The 21,143-nt window shown below is 49.5% G+C and overlaps 1 protein-coding gene across 1 annotated transcript in view; it reads right to left on the bottom strand.

Annotated features, from left to right (window-relative positions):
- TET3 (tet methylcytosine dioxygenase 3) overlaps positions 1-21,143 on the bottom strand; it is a 158,090-nt gene that overhangs the window by 23,724 nt on the left and 113,223 nt on the right. Inside the window, exon 5 of the mRNA XM_034761729.1 lies at positions 2,382-2,472. Within this exon, the coding sequence (XP_034617620.1) occupies positions 2,382-2,472 (91 nt within the window). The remainder of the gene's footprint in view (positions 1-2,381; positions 2,473-21,143) is intronic.

Below are 21,143 nucleotides of genomic sequence, written 5' to 3'. Positions count from 1 at the left end.
TAGGAGTTTGGCCTGCAATGGGGCGAGGATTTTACTCGGCTTTCCCAGACCTGAAGAGCTGGAGGGCTCGATTAGATTAGCCTGGGATTAGCAAACCAACCCTTCCCTGCCAAGTCCAAACATCCCAGCCCCTCGGTGGGACCCGGGGCAGAGGGGCAAGGGAGCGCACGTGCTCCCCAAGCAGCTGCCAGCAGCCCCTCCATGGCAGGTGTGTACAGTGGCTGAGGGTTTTCTCTAGTGATTTTCGGTGCCCAACCTGAGGGCCTGTTGCTGAGCCTGTGGCCCCAAGTCACGGCAAGTTGGGCTCTCAGAAATCAAGGCAGCGCCACCTGCTTTTGATTTTCCTGACCAGGGGGACAAGTAGGGGGATGAGCAGAATGATGCTCAGTGCAGGCAGGTGGAGAGCTGGACACCTTAGCCAGGGGACTAACCCCACAAAACCAGGATCCTGCTGCACAGCTGGGCAGAGATCAACGGGGTTTAGCCCCCATTGACTGTCCGGCTGCAAGCTGCTCCCTCCCAACTCCCCACATTCCTGCTGCTGAGACGCGACAACGCCCTGGAACCGCACCGGCTCAGGCAATATGCGTCTGTCCTCCTCAGTCCCTTCCGCTCCTTTTCAATCTGCCAAGGGGAGGACGTGGGCCTGGAGACAACTCAGCTGCACAAATATGTCCAGGATGTCATAACCAAGGCAGGAGATGGTAGAACTGGGTGGCAGGACCCTGCACTATGGGATGAAATTGAGCAAAGGGAAAAATGTTTCCTAACAGCAAGATCTATTAACGGTAGGACCTAACATAGCCAGACTCAGACAAATTTACACCTAACTAGCAGCGAGCGGGCTCTGGCTACCAGTGAGATTGTACAGTCTCCCAAGAGAAAGGGGCGGGAGCCCTGTTGCTTGAGACAAAAAACAACCACCGCCAAAAATCCTGGACTACACTGGAGAGCGAGCTGTAGGAAAGAATCCTGCCCTGGCAGAGCGACAGGCTGGGTGACCCCACTGGTCTTTTCTATTGCCAATTTCACCGACTTGACCGCAGGCATAAGGAATAGTAACCGTGAAAGGTTTTGACTTGCCCTTGGCCGGTTGCTTAGTTTGGCAGCTGTTGAACTGTCTGTGGGAGGCAAATGATACGTCTCGTCATGCGATACTCATTGGCGTACCATGCAGATATGCACCCGGGCAGCGCACGACTCGCCAGCGGCCCTGCCAGCCCTGGCTGTAGGAAGCAAAGCAAACCGGTTGGCCAACCCAAGCCTGAAGTGACTCCCTGCAGCAAATTGGACTAACCAGTGTGGTTTCCCACAGGCATCTAGTTCCCACCATGGCTTTCCCTTGACCACCTTAGCCCATGTTTAAGGCAGGGTGCCGTGCCTTCCCTAGACCTTTCTGAAGTGTTAGGCAAAATATGTCAGCTAACACCCTCTACCAACTCTGAATCCTGGTCTAGCCAAGGCCACAGTGATTTAGGGTATGTGCAGTCAGAGGTGCGACCACTGTATGTGCTGTAGACTGATCTACACTAGAGTTAACGATAGCAGTGAAACCCCCCAGAAGCAGCATCCTTCCCTACCAGGGACCTTGGGTCCATACGGGGGTACCCCCCACCCCCATAGAGCTGGATCAAAGATAGCTCAGGTGTATCCATCAGCGCTGCAACCACGCCTCCCATTGGCAGTGCAGACAAACCCTTCAGGGACCCGTGAAAGTTGTTTTCACCAGCACCTCTCCCAGGCACTGCTGACAAACCCAGACAACTTTCACTGGAACTCAAGCCAGGAGAGGAAAAATCCCACACCCCGTCCTGCATCACCACCACGGGATAACGCAACCAGCAGGCGGGTGAATTCAAGCACAAGTAGAACATGTGCGGCGGGGGAAGCACGGTGGCGGGAGGGTGGCTTTTCGGCTTCCCATTTACGCTGTCCACAAGCACCACGCCAGCTGGAGGGGAAGCGGTGGGCCTGGTGCAGAAGAAGAATCTAGCTGTGCCTGATAAATTGGAGGAATTGTTCGCCCCGGCACAGACACGACTCTGCCCAGATCAGCCTTTAACTGGGGCAACAACACTAGCGTTCCTAGAAGACGCCCGTGGATTAGATTCCACCTGGGGTGATGTGGCTACAGCCCCTGGCACAGGGGCCTCGGCGGCAGCATGACCAGCAGAGGGCACTGGAAGCATCTGCAATCGCCCCCCTCTTCCCTGGGGGTCCTTTGCAAGGCAGAAAAGTGAGCAGTTCCAGCTGTGGAGGTGGGGCGGGGCAGTGAAGGAATGCACTGATTCAGCATAGCCCCTCCTCCACAGGGCCCTCTGCACAGGCGGGGGGGATTTTACTCCGCCTGTCTCTCTTGTTGCAAACCATCCAGGACGTACCTCTCTTCCATGAGATCCCTGATAGATGCCACTGTTGGTCCCGATCCCAGGTGGGTGTAGTATGGTCCCTCGTCTTTCTCCACTATTTGTTCTAGGAAAAACAAGGAGGAGGGGGGAAATTACTTCATTTGAACTGGTGCCAACCCCCTCCCCTCTCCCCAGAAGCATGCAGATGCTGCAGGCTAATGCAAGTCCTCAGTGAAATCAGGACGGCCCCACGTTCTTCACCGGACGCCCGCCAGCGGCACCTGTGCAGCCTCAGTGTGATCGCCAAGTTTGCAGAGCTGCAGCCGACCGAACTTAGAGCGTGTTCACATGACAGGCGGCACAGTGGCACTGCTATGGAGTAATAGCTATGCCGCCGTTTTCTGTCGCTGCGGGAACTCCGCCTTCCTGAGAAGAAGCAGCGACGCTGAGGGACGCATCCTTCCGTCTCCCTAGCTGTGTCTACACTGCGGGTTATATTGGCATAGCCACGGCGCTCAGGGGGGTGGATTCTGCACAGCCCCGAGTGCCAAAGCTCGGTCGATAGAAATTTTAAGCATAGACCAGGCCTAAGGCTTGTCCACACTTGAAAGTGAATTCGGATTAGGGCAAGATACGAATTTAAAGTGCAACAGCTGGTCCTGATCTTAACTCCAGGTGTAGACAAGCCCTTAGCCAAGTGTTCGATTGAGGATGCACAATAAGAAATGTCCCTCAGCTCCCTCTCCCGGGACTGCAGGGCTAGCAAGAGTTAGAAAGAGCAACGCTTACTACTGCATCTCGGGTGAGCAGACAGAACTCTGGGCATATGCACAGAGGAAGTTATTACTATTATTGCTTAGTTTACAGTAGCACCTACAAGTCCTCACCTAGCTCCAGGCCCCTTTAGGCTAGGCACTGTGCAGACACACAGTGGGACAGCCCTGGTCTCAAAGAGCTTACAATCTACGCACACAAAGGAGGGATTGTTACCCCCAGTTTACAGCTGGGGACTAAAGCACACGAATATTACATCACAGACGGCAGAGCCAGGAATGGAACATGGATCTGCAGAGCACCAGTCTAGTGTATTAACCACAAGGCCATGCTGATAAACAACCCAGTGCCTTAGCTGCATAGTCCTTTCCCACATCAGAGCTGTACTGTGAGGGCCAGATTCTGCCACCCTTACTCCTCATCAGTAGTGCCTTTCTCGCCTGTGACTTCAGTGGGCTCCTGGCTGAACAAGGTCATAGCTAACATGAGTAAGGGCAGCACAATCCAGCCCTTAGCAAACAGAGGTGTGCCGGCTTTTCACACACAGCCAACGCCTATCAAAACCACCCTCCCTTTTCACTCCGTGACAACAAACGGGTTCTCAGCCATTCCTGGCAGGATCGCCTGCAGCACACCTCACGCCCTTTAAATGCAGCCATGGAGAAAAGCTGCTTCGGCGTGTGTTCCGTTTGCTTGTATTTTGCAATCACCCGCGTGGGGAAGATACATGCAAATCCACCCCTCTTTCCCGAAACTGGACACAATGGGCCCGATCCCCAGCTGGGACAGATCAACAGAGCTCCACTGAAATTGGTACAGCTATGGTAATTCCCATCAGCGGCAAGTCCTGCCCAGTGAATCTCGTGGCGTGTAATGGAACAAGATAACACCCCCGCCCCCCCAGACTCAGGTCCAGCAGAACAGCTTCAGGCATGGCCCAGCATCAAACAGGTACAGAGCCAGGCAGTCACTGCATCAGGCAAGCATGGCCTGGCACTCATCGCATTCTTAGATAGCCGACCTCTGTAGGGCAACGACGAACAGGGGTGAGCGATGTGAACACAGCTACGAGCCCTGCACAGGACGCATAAGCTCCTTGCCTGGAGACATCACAGTCAGGTTCCTCCAATCAGCTGGAACAAGACTGTCTGGTGAATGCTGAGAAGCCAGATTATATTGGGAGAAAAGCGACAGGTTTCTAAATCACAGATTAACCAGCTCCCTGGCAGGGGCAGATTTTGCTATTTTCTGGCCCACATGGAACATTTTCTCCCTCTCTCTTTTCGCGGCCTCCTGGGATCAAGGTGAAGCTGGAGAGAGACAGGAGCAAAGAACGCAGCTGTGACCCAAAGCCATCTACATTGCCCAGCTGGGTAAAATGCTGCTATTTCACCTCAAACCTAGGCACTGTGAGGCAAGGGAAAGACCCAATTTAGTTATGCTCTGGACCTGGGAGGTGACTGATTGCCTCTTGGGTCAGAGCACGCAGCTGAGAGAGCACAGGCGCAGCAGAGACAAACTAGGGAGAGTCCCTTCCTGTAGCTGGGCTTGGCCGTGGCCAGAAAGCAGAACGACAGGAGTAGGGTTAGCTGGAGAGTGGAGAGGAGTCCCAAGCCAGGGTCGATGAAGACCAGGGAATGAGATAGATGTGCAGGAGGGGTGGAAGGCTAGTTTAAATGGCACTTGGATTCCCAGCAGGGAGAAGTCAGGGGGTCAGTATCTTGACAAGGGGGAGGAGTTGAAGTTGAAGTTGAGCTGAGGAGGGGCAAAGGATCCTTTTTTTGTTTAGAGCTGAACCCAGAACGGGACTGAACTGAGCCATGCACGGAAGACCAAGCAAGGCACTCTGGAGGAGGGACTGGCTGGGGCTGACCATCCGGGCAGAGGAAGTGCCCACCAGAGGGCGTGCAAGAAGCAAAATGCTCTTCAATGCCACATCCAGGCATGAAGGGCGGCCTAGCAGTAAGGACGTGTGTTTATACCCCTTCCTTTACTCCAGTGTAAGTACGATGTGCCAGAGCCTCAACCACTGCAGATCAGCTCCCCCCATTTACACCAACCTAGCATCTGACCCACTGGCTACAATGAAGTTACTCCTGACTTACACCACCGTGAGAGTCATTTATCTGAGTGCAGGCCAGATTCCTTTCTCAGGTACACCAGTGTTACACTTGGGACTCCGAGAGGTCACCAGCACATGGCCAAGAGTAGCAGCTGTGGGAACAGCGAGAGATGGGCAGAAATTGAAGGCACTGGATGGGAAGAGGGGACCAAACTGAGCAAGAGCCCCAGCTACAGCGGGGAAAAAAGCCACAGATAACCCCTGGCTGGGCACCAGGGAGATGGGAAAGCGAGCAAGAAGGGCAATGGAGGAGAGGAATGAGGAGGAACAACCAGAAGTTCAGGGACATGGACCCCTGTCCCACGTGGAGCCGTCTACACCAGTGCAATGTGCCACCACAACCAAATGTGACACCCTCTTTGCACTGCTGTGAATGACTCCACCAGGTGCAGGGCACTGATGAATGGGGGCTCGGAGGTAGGGATGGGGAATCCAGCAGGAGTTCTGGAAGGAGAGGCCTAGCAGGCTCAGGACTCATTGGCGTGGCGGAGGTAACTGAAGCCATGGGAGCAGGTGAAGGCACCAGAGGAGGTAGGCTGGGAATTTCTATCCCAAAGCTTCTTTGGAAATGCTGGCCGTGAGCCACAAGATCAAAGGCGGCACCCACTGTAACATTCACCACTCCAGCTCCACGGGACACGGAACTCAAGCCCAACCGGCAGGGGGAGAAAGAGAGACTCATGCAGTCGCTGATACCAGACACCTGGGGGCTAGTAGCCACCATGGCCAGTCAGGAAGACACAGGAATGGCCAGAGTTATAGAGTCATGTCGGGGCCCGGCTGAGCCAAAAATTAGCTCCAACTTCTCCATGTTTCCTCCTCTGTTGTGCTTTTGTGAGGAGGTAGAATTGGTCTGGCATAGGTAGTGCCCAGATATGGCACGCTCTCTGGAGTTCAGGGGGCAGTGTCAAGATCCACGTTACCGCAAGCCCAAGGCATTATTGTTTAAGGGCACCTCTACACGGCAAACTATTGCCAAGGCAACTGATGTTGGCATAAAGCCGCCGCAAACAGTATATCACTCATGCACGTACATATGTGGCTCCTTGCGTTGGCACTGCGGGAGCATTCGTGTCAATGCATGGTGCACACGGAGGTATCCCAGTGTGCAACTCACCATCATCCAGCGCACTCTTTCTTGGGAAGTTTTGACAATGTATCGTGAGGGCAGAAATGAGTCACGCAGGGGGTGACTTGGATTGTGGAACCAAGTTCTCATCATGCAACTTTCTCCATCCCATAATGCCATCTCTGTCCCATAACTGTCACGCCTATTTTGCAAATCCCATGAATCTGTGCAGGACTTGTTGCTGTCCGAAATCTGAATGAAGCATGGAGGCTGCACAGTTCTGCATTATTTGTCATGAGCGCAGCAAGCACAGGATGAGTGATCCTCTGGTAGCTGCAGAGCCGCAAGAAGAGCAAAGGGGAAAAATGGTGATTTCCAGGAGGGCAGACGGCTGTGGAACGTAGCAAGAACCAATTCAATATCTCTGCTGGCATTCGTGGAGCAGCTGCAAACAGTGGAGCGCCACTTCTAGACCCAAGAAACAAGCACTTACTGGTGGAATCCCATTGTAATGGAGGCTTAGGATAACGAGCAGTGGCTGAAGAACTTTCAGATATGAAAGGCCATATTCCTGGATCTGTGTGCAGAGCTCACCACAGCCCCCCGGCACAGCGACACCAGACTGAGAGCTGCACTGACAGTGGAGAAGCGAGCGACGATTGCACGGTGGCAACTTGCAACGTCGGATTGCTACAGGTCAGCGGGAAAATCATTCTGCAGTTGTAAAATCCACAGAGGGGGTGTTGTCACGCAAGTATGCAGGGCCATTAACTGTCTACTGCTTCGCAGGACCGTGACTCTCAGCAACATGCAGGACATAGTGGATTTGCAGCAATGGGGTTCCCAAACTGTGGCAGAATGATAGCCGGCATGCATATCCCTATTTTGGCATCAGCCCACTTTGCCAGAGAGTATATCAACAGAAACGGCTATTTTTCTATGGTATTGCAAGTGCTGGTTGATCACTGGAAACACTTCACCGACATCAGTGTTGGCTGGTCAGGGAAGGTGCACGACGCTTGCATCTTTAAGAACACAAAACTATTCAGAAAGCTAAAAGCAGGGATTTTCTTTTATGACCAGCGGATTACCATTGGCGATGTTGAAATGCCCATAGTGATCCTGGGGGACCCAGCCTACCCCATGCTCTTGAAGCCATACACTGGCCACCTTGGCAGCACCAAGGGAAGATTCAACTCCCAGCTCAGCTGGTGCAGAATGACAGCCGAGTATGCTTTTGGTAGGTTGAAGGGACACTGGTGTTGTTTACTCACGAGATATTTTCTGTGAGGAAAAATATCCCAGTGGTTGGAGCTGCCTGCTGCGTCCTGCATAATATCTGTGACGCAAAGGGGGAAAAGTTCTTGCTGGGGCAGAGGGTGCAGGTGGAGCAGCTGTCTGAAGAGTTTGAACAGCCAGACATAAGGGCTATCAAAAGAGCTCAACGCGGAGCCACACAGCTCAGAGAGGCTTTGAAAAAGCACTTTATCAATGAGCCCAAGTAATGTGTCGTGGTGGACTGTGCTCTACTCAGCCCTGAAGTTTGGGGGCCTGTTAAGAATTGTGCGGTGCTTGGCGCACATCTATGAACATAACACTTAATTTTGCGGTGCTTGCTGTACATGCATGATCATTACACTGTGTGTGTCATTGATCCGATGAGTTGTCACAGTGTATGATAACAAGCAAGTGGATGCCCTCACTACCACCAGCCATTCTGCAGCATACACTGGGAATGAATAAAAATGAATTATTTTCCAAACAAGAGAGTTTAATTGACTCACAAAAACACTTCAGCAGAAATTCTGTGCACGTTAAAAGCAAATATATCAAAACCTTAATAAATTTACGGATCAGAGTTTTAAGAAGAGGAAAGAACATTCATGTTCATTTTAGCTACTCATACAACAACCACGGCTCTCACAGGTCAGTGTATGCGAAGCGGTGGTTGTCCTTGGTGTGGAGCAGTAGGAGAAGCCCTTCGTGCATCTCCCTCTCCTTTGCCTGCTGGGACTCCTGGATCTTTCTCCTGTCTGTTCTTTCCCTCTCCATCCAGTCTGCAATATTCACCCTCCAGGCCCTCTGCTCACAGTCTGATGCAGCTCTGGCTTCCAGATCTTGCTGAACATGTCATCCTGAGTCCTCTTCTTTCTCTGACTCAAGCGTTCCACGGGTGTAGAGGGGGAACCCCTGAAGGCCACAACAGCAGCAGCTGCAGATAGAAGACACAGAGAGTACCACTGTCAGTATGTGAAACAGAAAGTGAAAGTTAAGTTTCTGAACTCCCTGAAGCTTTAAGCGAGACCTGCTGATTGAGTCTGCTTCCAAGTGCACCATGCACAGCACTTGAGGGAAATGAGGAGGGTATTGCTTGGTTGCATGAAACTATGGGTACAGGGCAATGGTGCTGAATACCGGCACCATTTTTCACAGGCCATGGTGATCTGAGCTGATATCCCACTCCTGAGGGTGACAAAGGCACAGCTGCAGCTTGCATTCCCAAGGCCCATGCGCTGAAAGCCTGCACACTGCAATGGCGCCTGCCGAAGTTATCATGGACTGGCGTAGGAAAGTGCCCTACCGCAGAGGGGGAAATAAGGCTGCCGGCCCTAGAAACTTTTCCTCAAGATCTCTCAGGAGGATTCTCTGTGTACAGACATAAACTGCTACGTGTGACAATCCCCCTCCAGCCACCCGCCTAACTCTAGAGGGGAATGAAAAACAGACAACTACTCTACCTCTTTGTTGTATCGCTACCTCGTCTAGTACAAGCACATTAAGGAAAAGTCAATAGCTTTGTCCTGCTAAGTTGGGGGCATCATCACTGTAACGGGAAATAAATTTACACACTTACCTGAGGTTTCTTCCCTTGCATCAGGCTTGTCAGCTGGGACTGACTGGACTATGGTGGAGTCTCAAACAGATCCTGGCTCATGGCATAGCTGGGCCTCCCGGGCACATGTCCTTCGTCCTCTTCGTCCTCGCTGGTCACGCCAGGGGCCTCTGTCTCAGGCTCCTCGGTGGTACCCATTGTGGCGAGTGGGGAGGTCTCTGCCAAATATGGCATGCAGCTCTTGGTAAAAGCAGAAGGTCTGCAGCTCGGCACTAGATTGACTGTCGGCCTCTCTGCCCTTCTGGTCTGCTTGCCGCAGTTCCTTCGCTTTCACACGGCACTGCTGCTGATCCCTGTCGTACCCCTTCTCCTGCATCCCCCATGCAATCTGCTCAGAGATCTCCACATTTCTACGGCTGGTCCTTAGCCATGCCTACACAGCCTCTTCTTCCCACAGGCCCAAGAGATCCAATATCTCCTGTCTACTCCAGGTCGGAGCGCGTCTGGATTGCATAGCCAGCATGGTCAGCTGGGTCCTTGTGCATAACACTGGAGACCTGCTAAGTGAGGCAATCCAGAAAAGGCATTTCAAAAATTCTTGGGGGTTTGGTGGGAGGAGGCTTCTGGTCTCTGTGACCCCCTGGGCAATGGAATTAACCATTGTGACCAGAGTGGTCAGTGTGTGGCATTGTGGGACAGCTGCTGGAGGTCTGCAAGGGTCAACATAGGTAACACAGTATCTGCAGCAGTGCTGTGTTGACCTCAGTACATTGATCATGATTCAATGCTGCTCGAGGAGGGATGTTACTATGTCGGTGTAATGGAGAGCTTACATCAGTGGGAGACAAATTTAAATGTAGACACACGTCCAGCAGGTCAGTGCATGGCGACTTACATCAACCTACACTGGTAGTGTAGACCAGGCCTAAGGGACAGCCTTTTAAAGGTATTTAAGTGCCTAGCTCCCATTGATTTTTTTTTAATAGATGTTGGGTGCCCAATGCCTATAAAAATCGGGCCCTAAAAGCTTTTTGCCAGAAAGAGCCAAACAACTTGGTTTTGTCAAAACTTCAGTTTCTCCCTCAAGATGACTACTTCAATTGGGGACAGTGATATAGTGTCTCTGCAGATCTGCAAGGGGAAAGGGGGGATAGTGTCTCTTACTATTAACTTCACTATTGTCTTTCTACCACCCGGTCAAAAAAAAAAAAAAAAAAAGTATTTTCAATCCAGCATCCTTCTGATTTAAATTATTTGATTTCTTACTTTAAACTGGGAAACCCAACGTATATTGTAAATTCAAGTGACAATGTCAGGAGCCCAGCAACTAGCTAGCTACTGCAATGACTGATATTCTGGAAAAATGAGAGAGAAATCTCTTAAAACAGGAAGAACTAAAGATAGTGAGACAGGCAGATAAATAGAGGAGAAAAAGTGATGGATGTATAGCTAGATTAGCAGATAGATATAAACAGATTAAGAGAGATGATGGCTACATGAGATTACACTCAAAATATCTAAAAATATAAATAATTTTAAAACTAATCTGAACGGAAATATGTTTATGATCGGTCTTCAGCTATTCCAAATGTGATGGTGCCCAAATGCAGGGGGCAAAAAACTATTTTAGCACTTAGAAATATTCAGGATGAAAATGTAACAGCAAAAATATATAAAGATACAACCCAAGAAAATGTTTAGCAATCACAATGACCTACCAAGCCATCTGGCAAGAGGAGAAAAATCTAACAACTCTAGGGGATTGTTCCCCGGTACGTGCCACTCTCAGAAATGCTGGATCTATCAGGTTCACTTGAATTCAAAAGAGATTTACCTGCCCCAATGCCAAAGACTAAGTACTTTCCATTTTCCAGATTTGCAAGGAATGTCTTAAGCATTTGGATTAGTAAGAGCAGGAAAGAACGTCCATAATTCTGTCTCTCGGCACGAAATCGGGACCACTCCAAATTCCATTTCCTGTTTCTAAACAAGAGGTTGCAAATTGCTTCCTTTTCCGGAGTACAATTACCCGCTGAGCACACGCAGAGTGGACTCAGCCGCAAATAACAGAGAGGCCAAACTGACGCAACATTACACCTGGCATCACTTCCCCTGCGGGAATATTGTTAGAGATGATCCAAATGAGAGGTGAACAGATTTGGGAAGCAACTTTTTCGCTCAGATGCAAACAAATGCTGCTATTTTGGAATGTCTACATGACAGCTGGCTATCCCTAAAGCATGCAAGAAAGAATCAAGCACCTGCACGGAAGAAGGCAGCATCTTCACCCATTCGGTCATTTCGGGGAGACTTATACAAATTCACCCTAAATAAAAATTCTGATTTCAAAGCTCTCCTTTTGCCTGCCTCACAGCAAAGCTTCATCTTAGATTCATAGATTCCAAGGCCAGAAGGGACCACTGTGATCAGCTAATCCGACCTCCTGTACACAGGCCAGAGAACTCCAGGAGCAGCTGGACTGTACATATTGTTCAGAATTCCCACCGATTTGCAAAGCATTAATACCTTTCAGTGCTGGTTTCCAGACTCGGTTTCAGGCCATCGTTTTGTTAGCTGGCTACGGATGCTGTGTTGCTAATTTCCACAGCCTCTCGGAGAGAAAGATGAACCACAAGTTTAAGTAGGTTTCAGCCACAACTGGCTCAAACCTTTTCGGCTCAGAACATTACTAGAATGTCGGGTTCTAGGTGGTACGGGGAGTGATCTTCAAGGCTGAGATTTTCAAAAGTGACTACTGAGTTCGGATGCCTCAATTTTCGATTGCCCAGCTTGAGATCCCTTAAAGAGGCTGGACTTTCCCTGGGCTGGGTGCTCAGCACTTTCTGAAACTGCCCCTTTTTAAGGTGTCTTGAGTGGAGCACCCAAAAAAAATGAGGCACCCAGAATCACTAGTCAATTTTTAAAATATTGGCCTAACATTCTGCCTTGCTACTTTGTTTATAATAAGCTAAAGCCTGTTTCCTCACCAAACTAGTTCTCCTCCTGTCATGTGCATGTGACTTTGTTATTGTAGGGTTTAGCTTGTTTCTAAAAAGCAGGCTTTTAAATAACAATGATTAGTATTATTTGTACTACATTAGCGCTTAGTGAGATGAGAAACCCACTGGGCTAGGGGTTATACTAACAGCAAGAGAGAGCCGCTTTCCCCAAAGAGCTGGTAATCTAAATAGACATGATAGACAAAGGGAGTATTATTGTACAGATGGGAGGAACTGGGACAAAGATTTTTGTTCTCAGCATGTGCAGCACCTAACACAATGGGGACCGATCACTGATTGAGACCTCTCGGCACTACCGAAATACAAACGCTGCTAATTAAAATCATCATAATTCAGGAGGAGATTTTGCAAAGGCACCCACAAACCCTGATCCTGCTCTCAATGAAGTCAGTGGCAAAACTCCTGCTCACTCTAACGGTGCCGAGCCAGTCCTAATTCTCACTGAAACTCAATGGGAGTCAGGCATCAATGTGTCATTTGTGTCTTTGAAAACTTCCCTCTAAGTGACATGCCAAGGTCACACAGGGTACCTGTATCAGAGCCTGGCGTGGAACCCAGAACCCCAGAATCCCACTTACCAGCACTGTTCCTCCCACTGCATTGATGGTTTAGAACTTACTGTACCAACCCATCATGACCAAATAATCTTAAACTACCCAAGAACATCATTTGCACCCAAGAATCAAAATCATGAAACAGAATGGTGTGTCAGTTCTGGGAGGGTTACAGCTGTTTGTTATTGTAGGGTTACACTAGCTTGTTATTGTAGGACCAGGCATTATTTGTAGTGATGGATTACAACCATTTTTGTTCACACGGGGTTCTCTTGTGCATTGTGCTCCGAGAACTGATTTGTTTGAACTTTTAAGTTGGTTCAATAAAAGATATTACCTCATGCACCCCTATGGATTTTTGCAGACAGAAGAGAAATGAAAGTAAAATACATTAGCCTTAAAGGTGTATGTTTAAAGAGCAACTGACAGGTGAACATTTTATTTGGAGACCATTTTGCAGATCCGGTCTGTTGTATAACATGAGAGTTGCCATACTGGGTCTGACCATTGGTCCAGCTAACTCATATATCCTGTCTCCAATAGTGACCAATACCAGAGCTTTAGAGGGAACGTACAGACCACGGGAAGTATGGAGTGATCAACTCCCGGTTTCTGGTACAGAGCATGGAGTTATGTCCCTGGCCATCTTGGATAATAGCCATTGACAGACCTATCCTCCATGAACTAATCTAGTTCTTTTTTTAACCCAATTATACTTTTGGCTTTCATAACATCCCCTGACAATGAGTTCCACAGATTAGTTGTGTGTTGTGTGAAAAAGTATTTCTTCTTGTTTGTATTGAACCTGCTGCCTATTAATTTCACTAGGTGACTCCTAGTTCTTGTATTATGAGAAGCAGTAAATAACACTTCCCTGTTCACTTTCTCCACATCATCCATGATTTTATAAACCATCATATCTCTCTTCCCTTGTCTCTTTTCTAAGCTGAACAGCCCATATCTTTTTAGTGTCTCCTAGTATGGAACCCATTTCCTACCCTTGATTAGCTGTGTTGCCCTTCCCGTAGCCTTTTCTAGTTCCACTATATCCTTTTAGAGATAGGACGACCAGAACTGGACGCAGTATTCAAGGTGTGGGTTCACCATGGATTTATAGTGACATTAAGATATTTTCAGTCTTATCTTCTATCCCTTTCCTAATAGTTCCTACCATACTGTTGGCCTTTTTGATCACTGCAGCAGTTTTCAGAGAACTATCCACGGTGATTCTAAGTTCCTTCTTGGGGGGAGGGGCGGGGTAACCGCTAATTTAGAAGCCATTATTGTATATGGGTATATTTTATTACTTCTCTTGCTAGTACCTTGTTAGTGAAAAAATTCTCATGGGAAAAGGGTCTTAGTACTTTGAAAGCTTCCGTGTGAGATTTCAGCACTTCTGGGCCATGAGCAGAAATTTGGGTATTGTATTTGTTTATGACCTTATAACTTCCATGATAACCAAATGTCCCAACCCCTCCAGGGCATTCTCTCTACAGATGGCGGGAGCAGTAGCAGAAATGGGTATATGCTCCAGAGGGAGGGATTCCTTGCAAAAACCCTTAAGAATAAAACAGGTTAGACCTACAAAATGTGTGTTACTGGGAGCTCAACTTGAGACCCCTGGATCTTAGTTGTCAGAGGGGCTGAGCACTTCCACTGCCTTAGCTGGAGTTGCATTTCCTCAGTACCTGTGGATACCAAAGCTGGAGGAACCCTAAAACCAGCAACCGGGGGGGAAAATCCTATGATCGTTTGGTCTTTGGCCTCTCTGCTGAGACAGCAACCAAGTAGGTCAGATTAGACGATCCTCCTGGTCTTTTCTGGCCTTAAAACTGCAGCAAAATCTAGAACGGAGTGAATGCATGTAATCACGGTGCACCCATTCCACTCCCAATGCTGCTGCTGAGTGGTGTATGGCTGCTGGATCAGAGTTTGATGGGCTGGAGCGCTCGTTCCACATGGGTTCCCTGGGCCAAACCTTCTGCTCCATTGAGCTCACGTTACACCAGCTGCGACTCTGGTTCCCCCATGTGAGAAAAGTACTCAAAGACCATCCCAACCAGGACTCCTGTCCCCTACTGGAGCAAGCTCCGGAGCATGGGTCCAAAGAGCCCAGGAGGAGAAAGGGGATTGGCTTCTGTGGGTGTCCTATCAAATAATCAGATCTGGATGATTCATAAGCGAATTGGACACATCAGTCAATTTTACCCATTAGTGTTGTTTAAAGCAATTAGGATTTGAGGGCACCTCGTCAGATCAGACCCTAACATCCCCAGATGCTTCATTCCCCTTGGTATGGTTTAGTTATTCCAGACTTGAGCTCTCCAGGCAGTATTCAGCACTGAGCCAGGGACTTTGTCCTTCCACTCCGGAGGCCTGATCAGTGGCTTGTAAACCACACCGCTCCCGCTCCCCAACCTCATTCCTGGAACAAACAGCAACTGGACTGTGATGGGGGCCAGAATCCTGGCTGGCTTTTTTTTAAGTTTGCAAGCTGCTGCTAATGTGATTTGCTCTTTTGGTTACTCTGTTGAGTGTAAATGCAGCTGGCCGTCTTTTCTCTGAAACTTGATTGTCCTGGCTCTGGCCGGGCTCAGAGGGAGTGCTGGGCTATTTGAATGATAAAGAACCAATACAGAGATAATTAAAAATAGATGGTTCAGCCTTGGCCAGCATGGTTACTAGGACATGGTGGGGAACAAGCAACCAGCCTGCATTTGTGGAAGAAGAGCTAGTTAGCAGATGCTTCAGTTGGGCTTGGTTTCCGTCCGGCGGTGCTGAACAACTGACACAGATTTAGGGCTGGATTCTTTGTTCTGCACCTTCTGCAGTTGTGCCACATGGGGATCAGAAGGGAACTGTTTTACACCCTCCTTGCCCCGGTGTAAATGACTGTCCACAATGCAGGGCAATGGCAATTCAAGCCCTTTGCGTTATCTCCTGGGATGATCTCATGCCCTACGGTAACCGATAACAGGCAAGCGCTATGTACTATCAATATTTCGCTACCTCCTCCTCCCCCGTTAAACTGGGGCATCTCTTAATGCCAGGAGGGCAGCAGCTACCTGTCTGGGCGCCTGCTCGTCTTGCCATCCCACAGCTGCTCTCCAAAGAGACCCCTGAAGCAGGACGCCCACTTGGGTTAAGGAGGGGACCGGAGCTCACCTATGCTGGCCATTAATTACTTTCCAAGGCCTGTTTTCCCAGACCTTCTCTTGAGGGGAGGGAGAGCTTGCCCTCTGCGCGGTGGCTTGGGAAGGGCTTTGATGGAGGGTCTTGGTGCAGTGGGTAAGGTGGTGCATTTTGTTAATACATGGGGTACGCACACCTTCAACACTGGGAGAGGCTCCTTGGAAATACATTACATTCAGGTGGGTGCAAATCGTGACTGGAACTACAGTCGAGAGGGATAAACCCACCAAGGCCCCCATAGGGATGCATTCAAGCTCTCTTCGTGGCCACTGGAAGACTGCATGCTTGGCTCTCTCCTAAACAGGCAAGGGCAGGAACCGCGGACTGACACTCCTCCCCCGCCCCCCCAAATACACTGGCCAGACACACTATGCTGGCTTGGAGGGGAGTGCATCCAGTGAAGAGCTGCAGGAAGTCACGTCAGCAGGGAGGAAACTTAGAGCTTCATAGAGTTTAAGGCCAGAAGGGCCAACCAGGTCATCTGGTCTGACCACCTGTGTAGCACAGGCTTCTCTAAGTCCTGCTCCCTCTCCACGTCTCCCCCAGGGGTGGCCCCACACCACCCGCCTGTAACACAGTGCATTCAGCAACAGCTTGTTCTAGCCCTACGTCAATTATAACTCCCCAGTACTATCTTAGACAGCCCCGGCCTGCTGGTGTCAACCGCTAAAATATCAGAAAAGGAAAGCAAGTACCAACGGAGTTAGGAACAGATTCTCTTCAATGGCCCACCAATAAACAACCCAAGAGGCTCTTGCCCAGGTCTCCATCCTCTTAGGTACCACTACTGTAATCTCCACTGTTCCACCTTTGATGCTAGCCACAGTGCTTCAAATTCATGCAAAATGTCACGGGCCAGGATAATCTTCCGGGCTCCCTGCTCCAACCACATCATCCCCGTCTTGGCATCCCTCCACTGACTCCCTCTCTGCCACCCCACCCAACACAAATCTTGGCCTTTGCCTTTAAAGCCCTTTGCTATTCAGCCCTGCCCTACTCATCAGATCTACTAGCTTACAATACAGCTACCTAGTGCTCCTCATCGCTCGCTCTCAAAGTGCTTTATAATAGAGGTCAGTATGATTCTACAGAGGGAGAATCAGAGACACAGAGAGGGTCGCTCCAGGGCAGTGACAGAGCTGGGAACAGAATCTAGGTGTTCTGAGTTCCAGTCCAGCATGCTATCCACACTGCCTCCTCTGCACCAAAAATCACCACCACCAGAGCCTTTTTCAGCCAGAGCCCTTGGCATTCCGTGTGAAATGACACCATCAATTTCAGACCCACACATCTGTCTGAAAATGCTTCCCTAGTTACCCTAACACACACGGTCCCTGTTAACTGAACGAGATCGGAGTGCTAGGAAAAATATTTCTCGCTAATCTTTTCAGTCTGTTTCCTTTACGCACTGGACAGCACTAAGTGTGTAGGCAGTTTCACTGTTCTCCCTATATGATCGGTTTCCTGCATCTTTCACACTGCAAAGGAGAAGAGAAAACCATTTTAGAAAATCCTCAGAAATTGAGAGGGGGGACTCCAGGCCATGGCTAGAACCTGAAACTTTTAACTCATTTGTTTAATTCACAAATTACATGTGTATAGTGGCCCTATAATTTGACTTTTTTTTTTTAAACAAGCACCATGTGTATTTAAAATAAAATACCAAAACAAGACACTCAACATCAAACACTTCTCCCAGGAAGATGGTAAGAGCACAAACGCCACATGATGGATGTGCAGTCACGCTGCTTAATGTACTACTGGAAGGAGTTCAGACACCACAGTGATTAAGAAGCTAGAAAGAACCAGTCCCATCCTTCCAGTATGGTTACTCTGCAGCCTGACTGCCTTTATGCCACGATTCCCATCAGTTCTCACAAGCTAAGGAGGGCCGTGTTGCATGAGGGGGGGATCGCCAAGGAAAGCGTTGCCGGTGAGTTGCTATCATTTTTTCCTCTTAGCTGGGGCTGAATCAATGTCCCAGTGTGGTGGTGAGATGGGGATGTACTGTAAAACCGAGAACCTGGTCATTAATGATCCCATGGTGCTGTTCTACAAGGGTAGGAGTCAGGAGTGCTGGCCAAAAGCCAGCTTTGGTCATTAGACTCTGCCTTGCTGAAAACTTCCCCTGCAATTTCAGTCATGGGAAAACAGATCTCCACCCACGTGGTGACAAAGTCCAGGTAAAAGGAGAGAGGCCAAAGACAGCAAACAGGAGGGATCCTGCTTTAACACAGATGTGCAGAGAGAAGAGCAGAGCTAGGATATAAACAGAGGAAACCAGAGGAAGGAAAGGGACAATGTCAAATTCTCCAGTCAGTCAAAGCTATCCGCACTGCGCACAGCTCCCTGGCTCTCCAGAGTCTGCTGAGACACCAGGGAGGACGGGCTGAGTCATTGACCGGTTAGGGAGCAGGGGCTACAAGTCAGAACTATTGGTTAACTTCACATCTTCCCCACTGACTTGCTGGGTGACCTTGGGAAAGTCATGTCCCTGCCCCATGCCTCAGTTTCCTCACCTGTAAAAAGGAAACAACAGTGCAGGCTGTGAGGCTCAACTCATTGATGTCTGTAAAGCGGATGGATGGTGTCCCGTCCCTGCTCCCGCCACTGCCCCGCACCTGGCCAAAAATCAACACAGCCATTGCGAAATCTTGCCCTGGGCTAACGAGCTGTGTTGTACCAATACTCCTTGGGATTTTCTAGCCATATCAATTCACAGCAGGAGTGGGTGGCTGTGAGCACTATCAAGGCACAACGAGGATCCTTCACCCCCTGCTGCTGCTGGGAATCCAGGCATGGCTGTCGTGATGTTGGAGAGGATTACATGCAATGAGTTGTGCCTCAGTTTCCCCTCCAATATTTTGCCTGTCTTGTCTAATTAGAATGCAAGCTCTCTGTGGCAAGCTGTCTCTTCCCATGCATAGGCACAGCACCAGAGTCCTGATCCTGTGACCTCTAGGTGCTGCTGTCATACGAACTCTGAAAACCCCGTAAAGTCAGTATAATGGAGCAGTGAATCCGACGCTGCATCAGAAATCTCAGCAGAGAGACTACAGCAGAGGTCGGCAACCTTTCAGAAGTGCTGTGCCGAGTCTTTATTTATTCACTCTAATTTAAGGTTTCGCGTGCCAGTCATACATTTGAACGTTTTTAGAAGGTCTCTTTCTATAAGTCTATAATATATAACTAAACTATTGTTGTATGTAAAGTAAATAAAGTTTTTAAAATGTTTAAGAAGCTTCATTTAAAATTAAATTAAAATGCAGAGCCCCCCGGACCGGTGGCCAGGACCCGGGCATTGTGAGTGCCACTGAAAATCAGCTCGCGTGCCGCCTTCGGCACCCGTGCCATAGGTTGCCTACCCCTGGACTACAGCGTGAAAAGGCCATGTATGTTTAACTGCAGCAACACAGGACTGAAAGGGAGCTCCTGGATCAGTGAGTCCAGTCCCGGCTATCATAAACTCTCCGCTCACCCCTAGCGGTTCCACCTCCAGTTTCATGACAGTGGCTGGGGAAGTCTATGTTTTGCCACTGTCCCTGTGGACAGAGGACATCACTCTGCAGGGTAGACAATCCAGCACCGATTCCCCCTTAAAAGAATACAAAGAGCTCAGGTTTATCCTCCTCCATGAGGGCCTCGAGGCATTGAAAGCCACCTCTACCACTGCATGGGGGGGGGAGGGAGTGCTCAGCAAAGCATTCCCCAACCTCAATGCCAGCAGGACAGGAGTAATAAAACATGGAGGCGTTCTTAAGGCAGCATTTTAACCCTGAAAGATAAGACCCTGCTTTACAACCCTGCGCCAGTCCTGAACTGGCCTGCAACAGTTATCACAAACTGAACAGCCCCGCGGCCCCCCGGATGCTATGGGATTTGCATAGGCTGGCTGAGTGCTGTGCATTTTTATGAGCTCTGTGGAGAGCCGATTAGCAGAGAGAGGCACCCTGGCCCACAAACCCCTCCCCGCCCGCCCCAGCCCTCCCTACCCCACCTGCTCCCCTTCAGCTCCCACGCTCGCTGCTATTCAGCCAGCTGGCCCGCCTTGCCCCCTTCATGCTGGCTGCACTTGTCTGCGATTGTCTTGGCCGGATGCTGCCAAGGGAGATGGGTTGCCTTGCGCTGTCGCTGAGCTGCTTAAACCACCCCGGAGTCTGAGCAGAGGTTGGCTCGGGGCTGAAGGGGCAGGATAGCGGCTCACTCAGGGCTGGATTCTGATCTCAGACTGACGTAACTAAGGAGGAACGGCACGGATTCCAACCGGGGTGGCGCTGGATTGATGATGGGGTAACTGAGACCCGAATCCAGCTCCGAGGGCATTTAAAACGCTCCCTATTCAGGCAACAGCTCAGTGCAATGGCAGGAGGACAAACCATAAACATTTGGAACCCTCTGTGCATTGGTCTTTTCCAGATTCTCAAACCCTCCAGCCTCTCTACATCTGAGGCTGCAGAAGGGTCAACAATGCGCTGGGGCAGAGGTGTCTGTTCACTGCTCTCCTCCCCTGGATGGAATGTTGGTCCTGCCCTCCAGTACACGCTTACGCACGAGTGACCTGAAGGCCCACCAGTGGCTCACAAGTCTGTGTCAGCAACTCTTGTCAGGCCCCAACGTACTCATTATACCTAACACACTGCTGTCATCCTGGTTATCCAGAAAATGTCTTGCAAGGTATCGAATGAAAGCCGGCAATGCACCAAGTCAACAGGGCTTTTGTAAAGGAGAAATCACACCTCACCAATCTATTGGAATTGTTTGAGGGTGTCAATAAGCATCTAGACATGGGTGAGCCTATGGATACAGTGGACTTGGACTTTCAGAAAGCCTTTGACAAGATCCCACGCCAAAGGCTCTTAAGCAAAGCAAAGCAAATCTTTTCATGGTTCAGTAATCGGTTAAAACATAGGAAGCAAAGGGGTGGAATAAATGGTCAGTGTTCACAATGGAAATTGGTAAATGGCAGGATCTAGACTGGGACCCCAAGGATCTAGACTGGGACCTGTGCTGTTCAACATATTCAATAATGATCTGAAAAAGAGAATAAATAGTGAGATGGCAAAGTTTGCAGATGATACAAAATTACTCAAGATAGTTAAGTCCAAAGCAGATTGCGAAGAGTTACAAAGGGATCTCAAAAAAGCAACAGAGGGTCCTGTGGCACCTTTGAGACTAACAGAAGTACTGGGAGCATAAGCTTTCGTGGGTAAGAACCTCACTTCAGAGAGGTT

The sequence above is a fragment of the Trachemys scripta genome, chromosome 2 (genome assembly GCF_013100865.1).
Source record: "Trachemys scripta elegans isolate TJP31775 chromosome 2, CAS_Tse_1.0, whole genome shotgun sequence".
In the NCBI taxonomy this organism is placed as follows: domain Eukaryota; kingdom Metazoa; phylum Chordata; order Testudines; family Emydidae; genus Trachemys; species Trachemys scripta.
The sequence above is the reverse complement of the archived record's forward strand: the minus strand, read 5'-3'. Positions and strand labels throughout refer to the sequence as shown.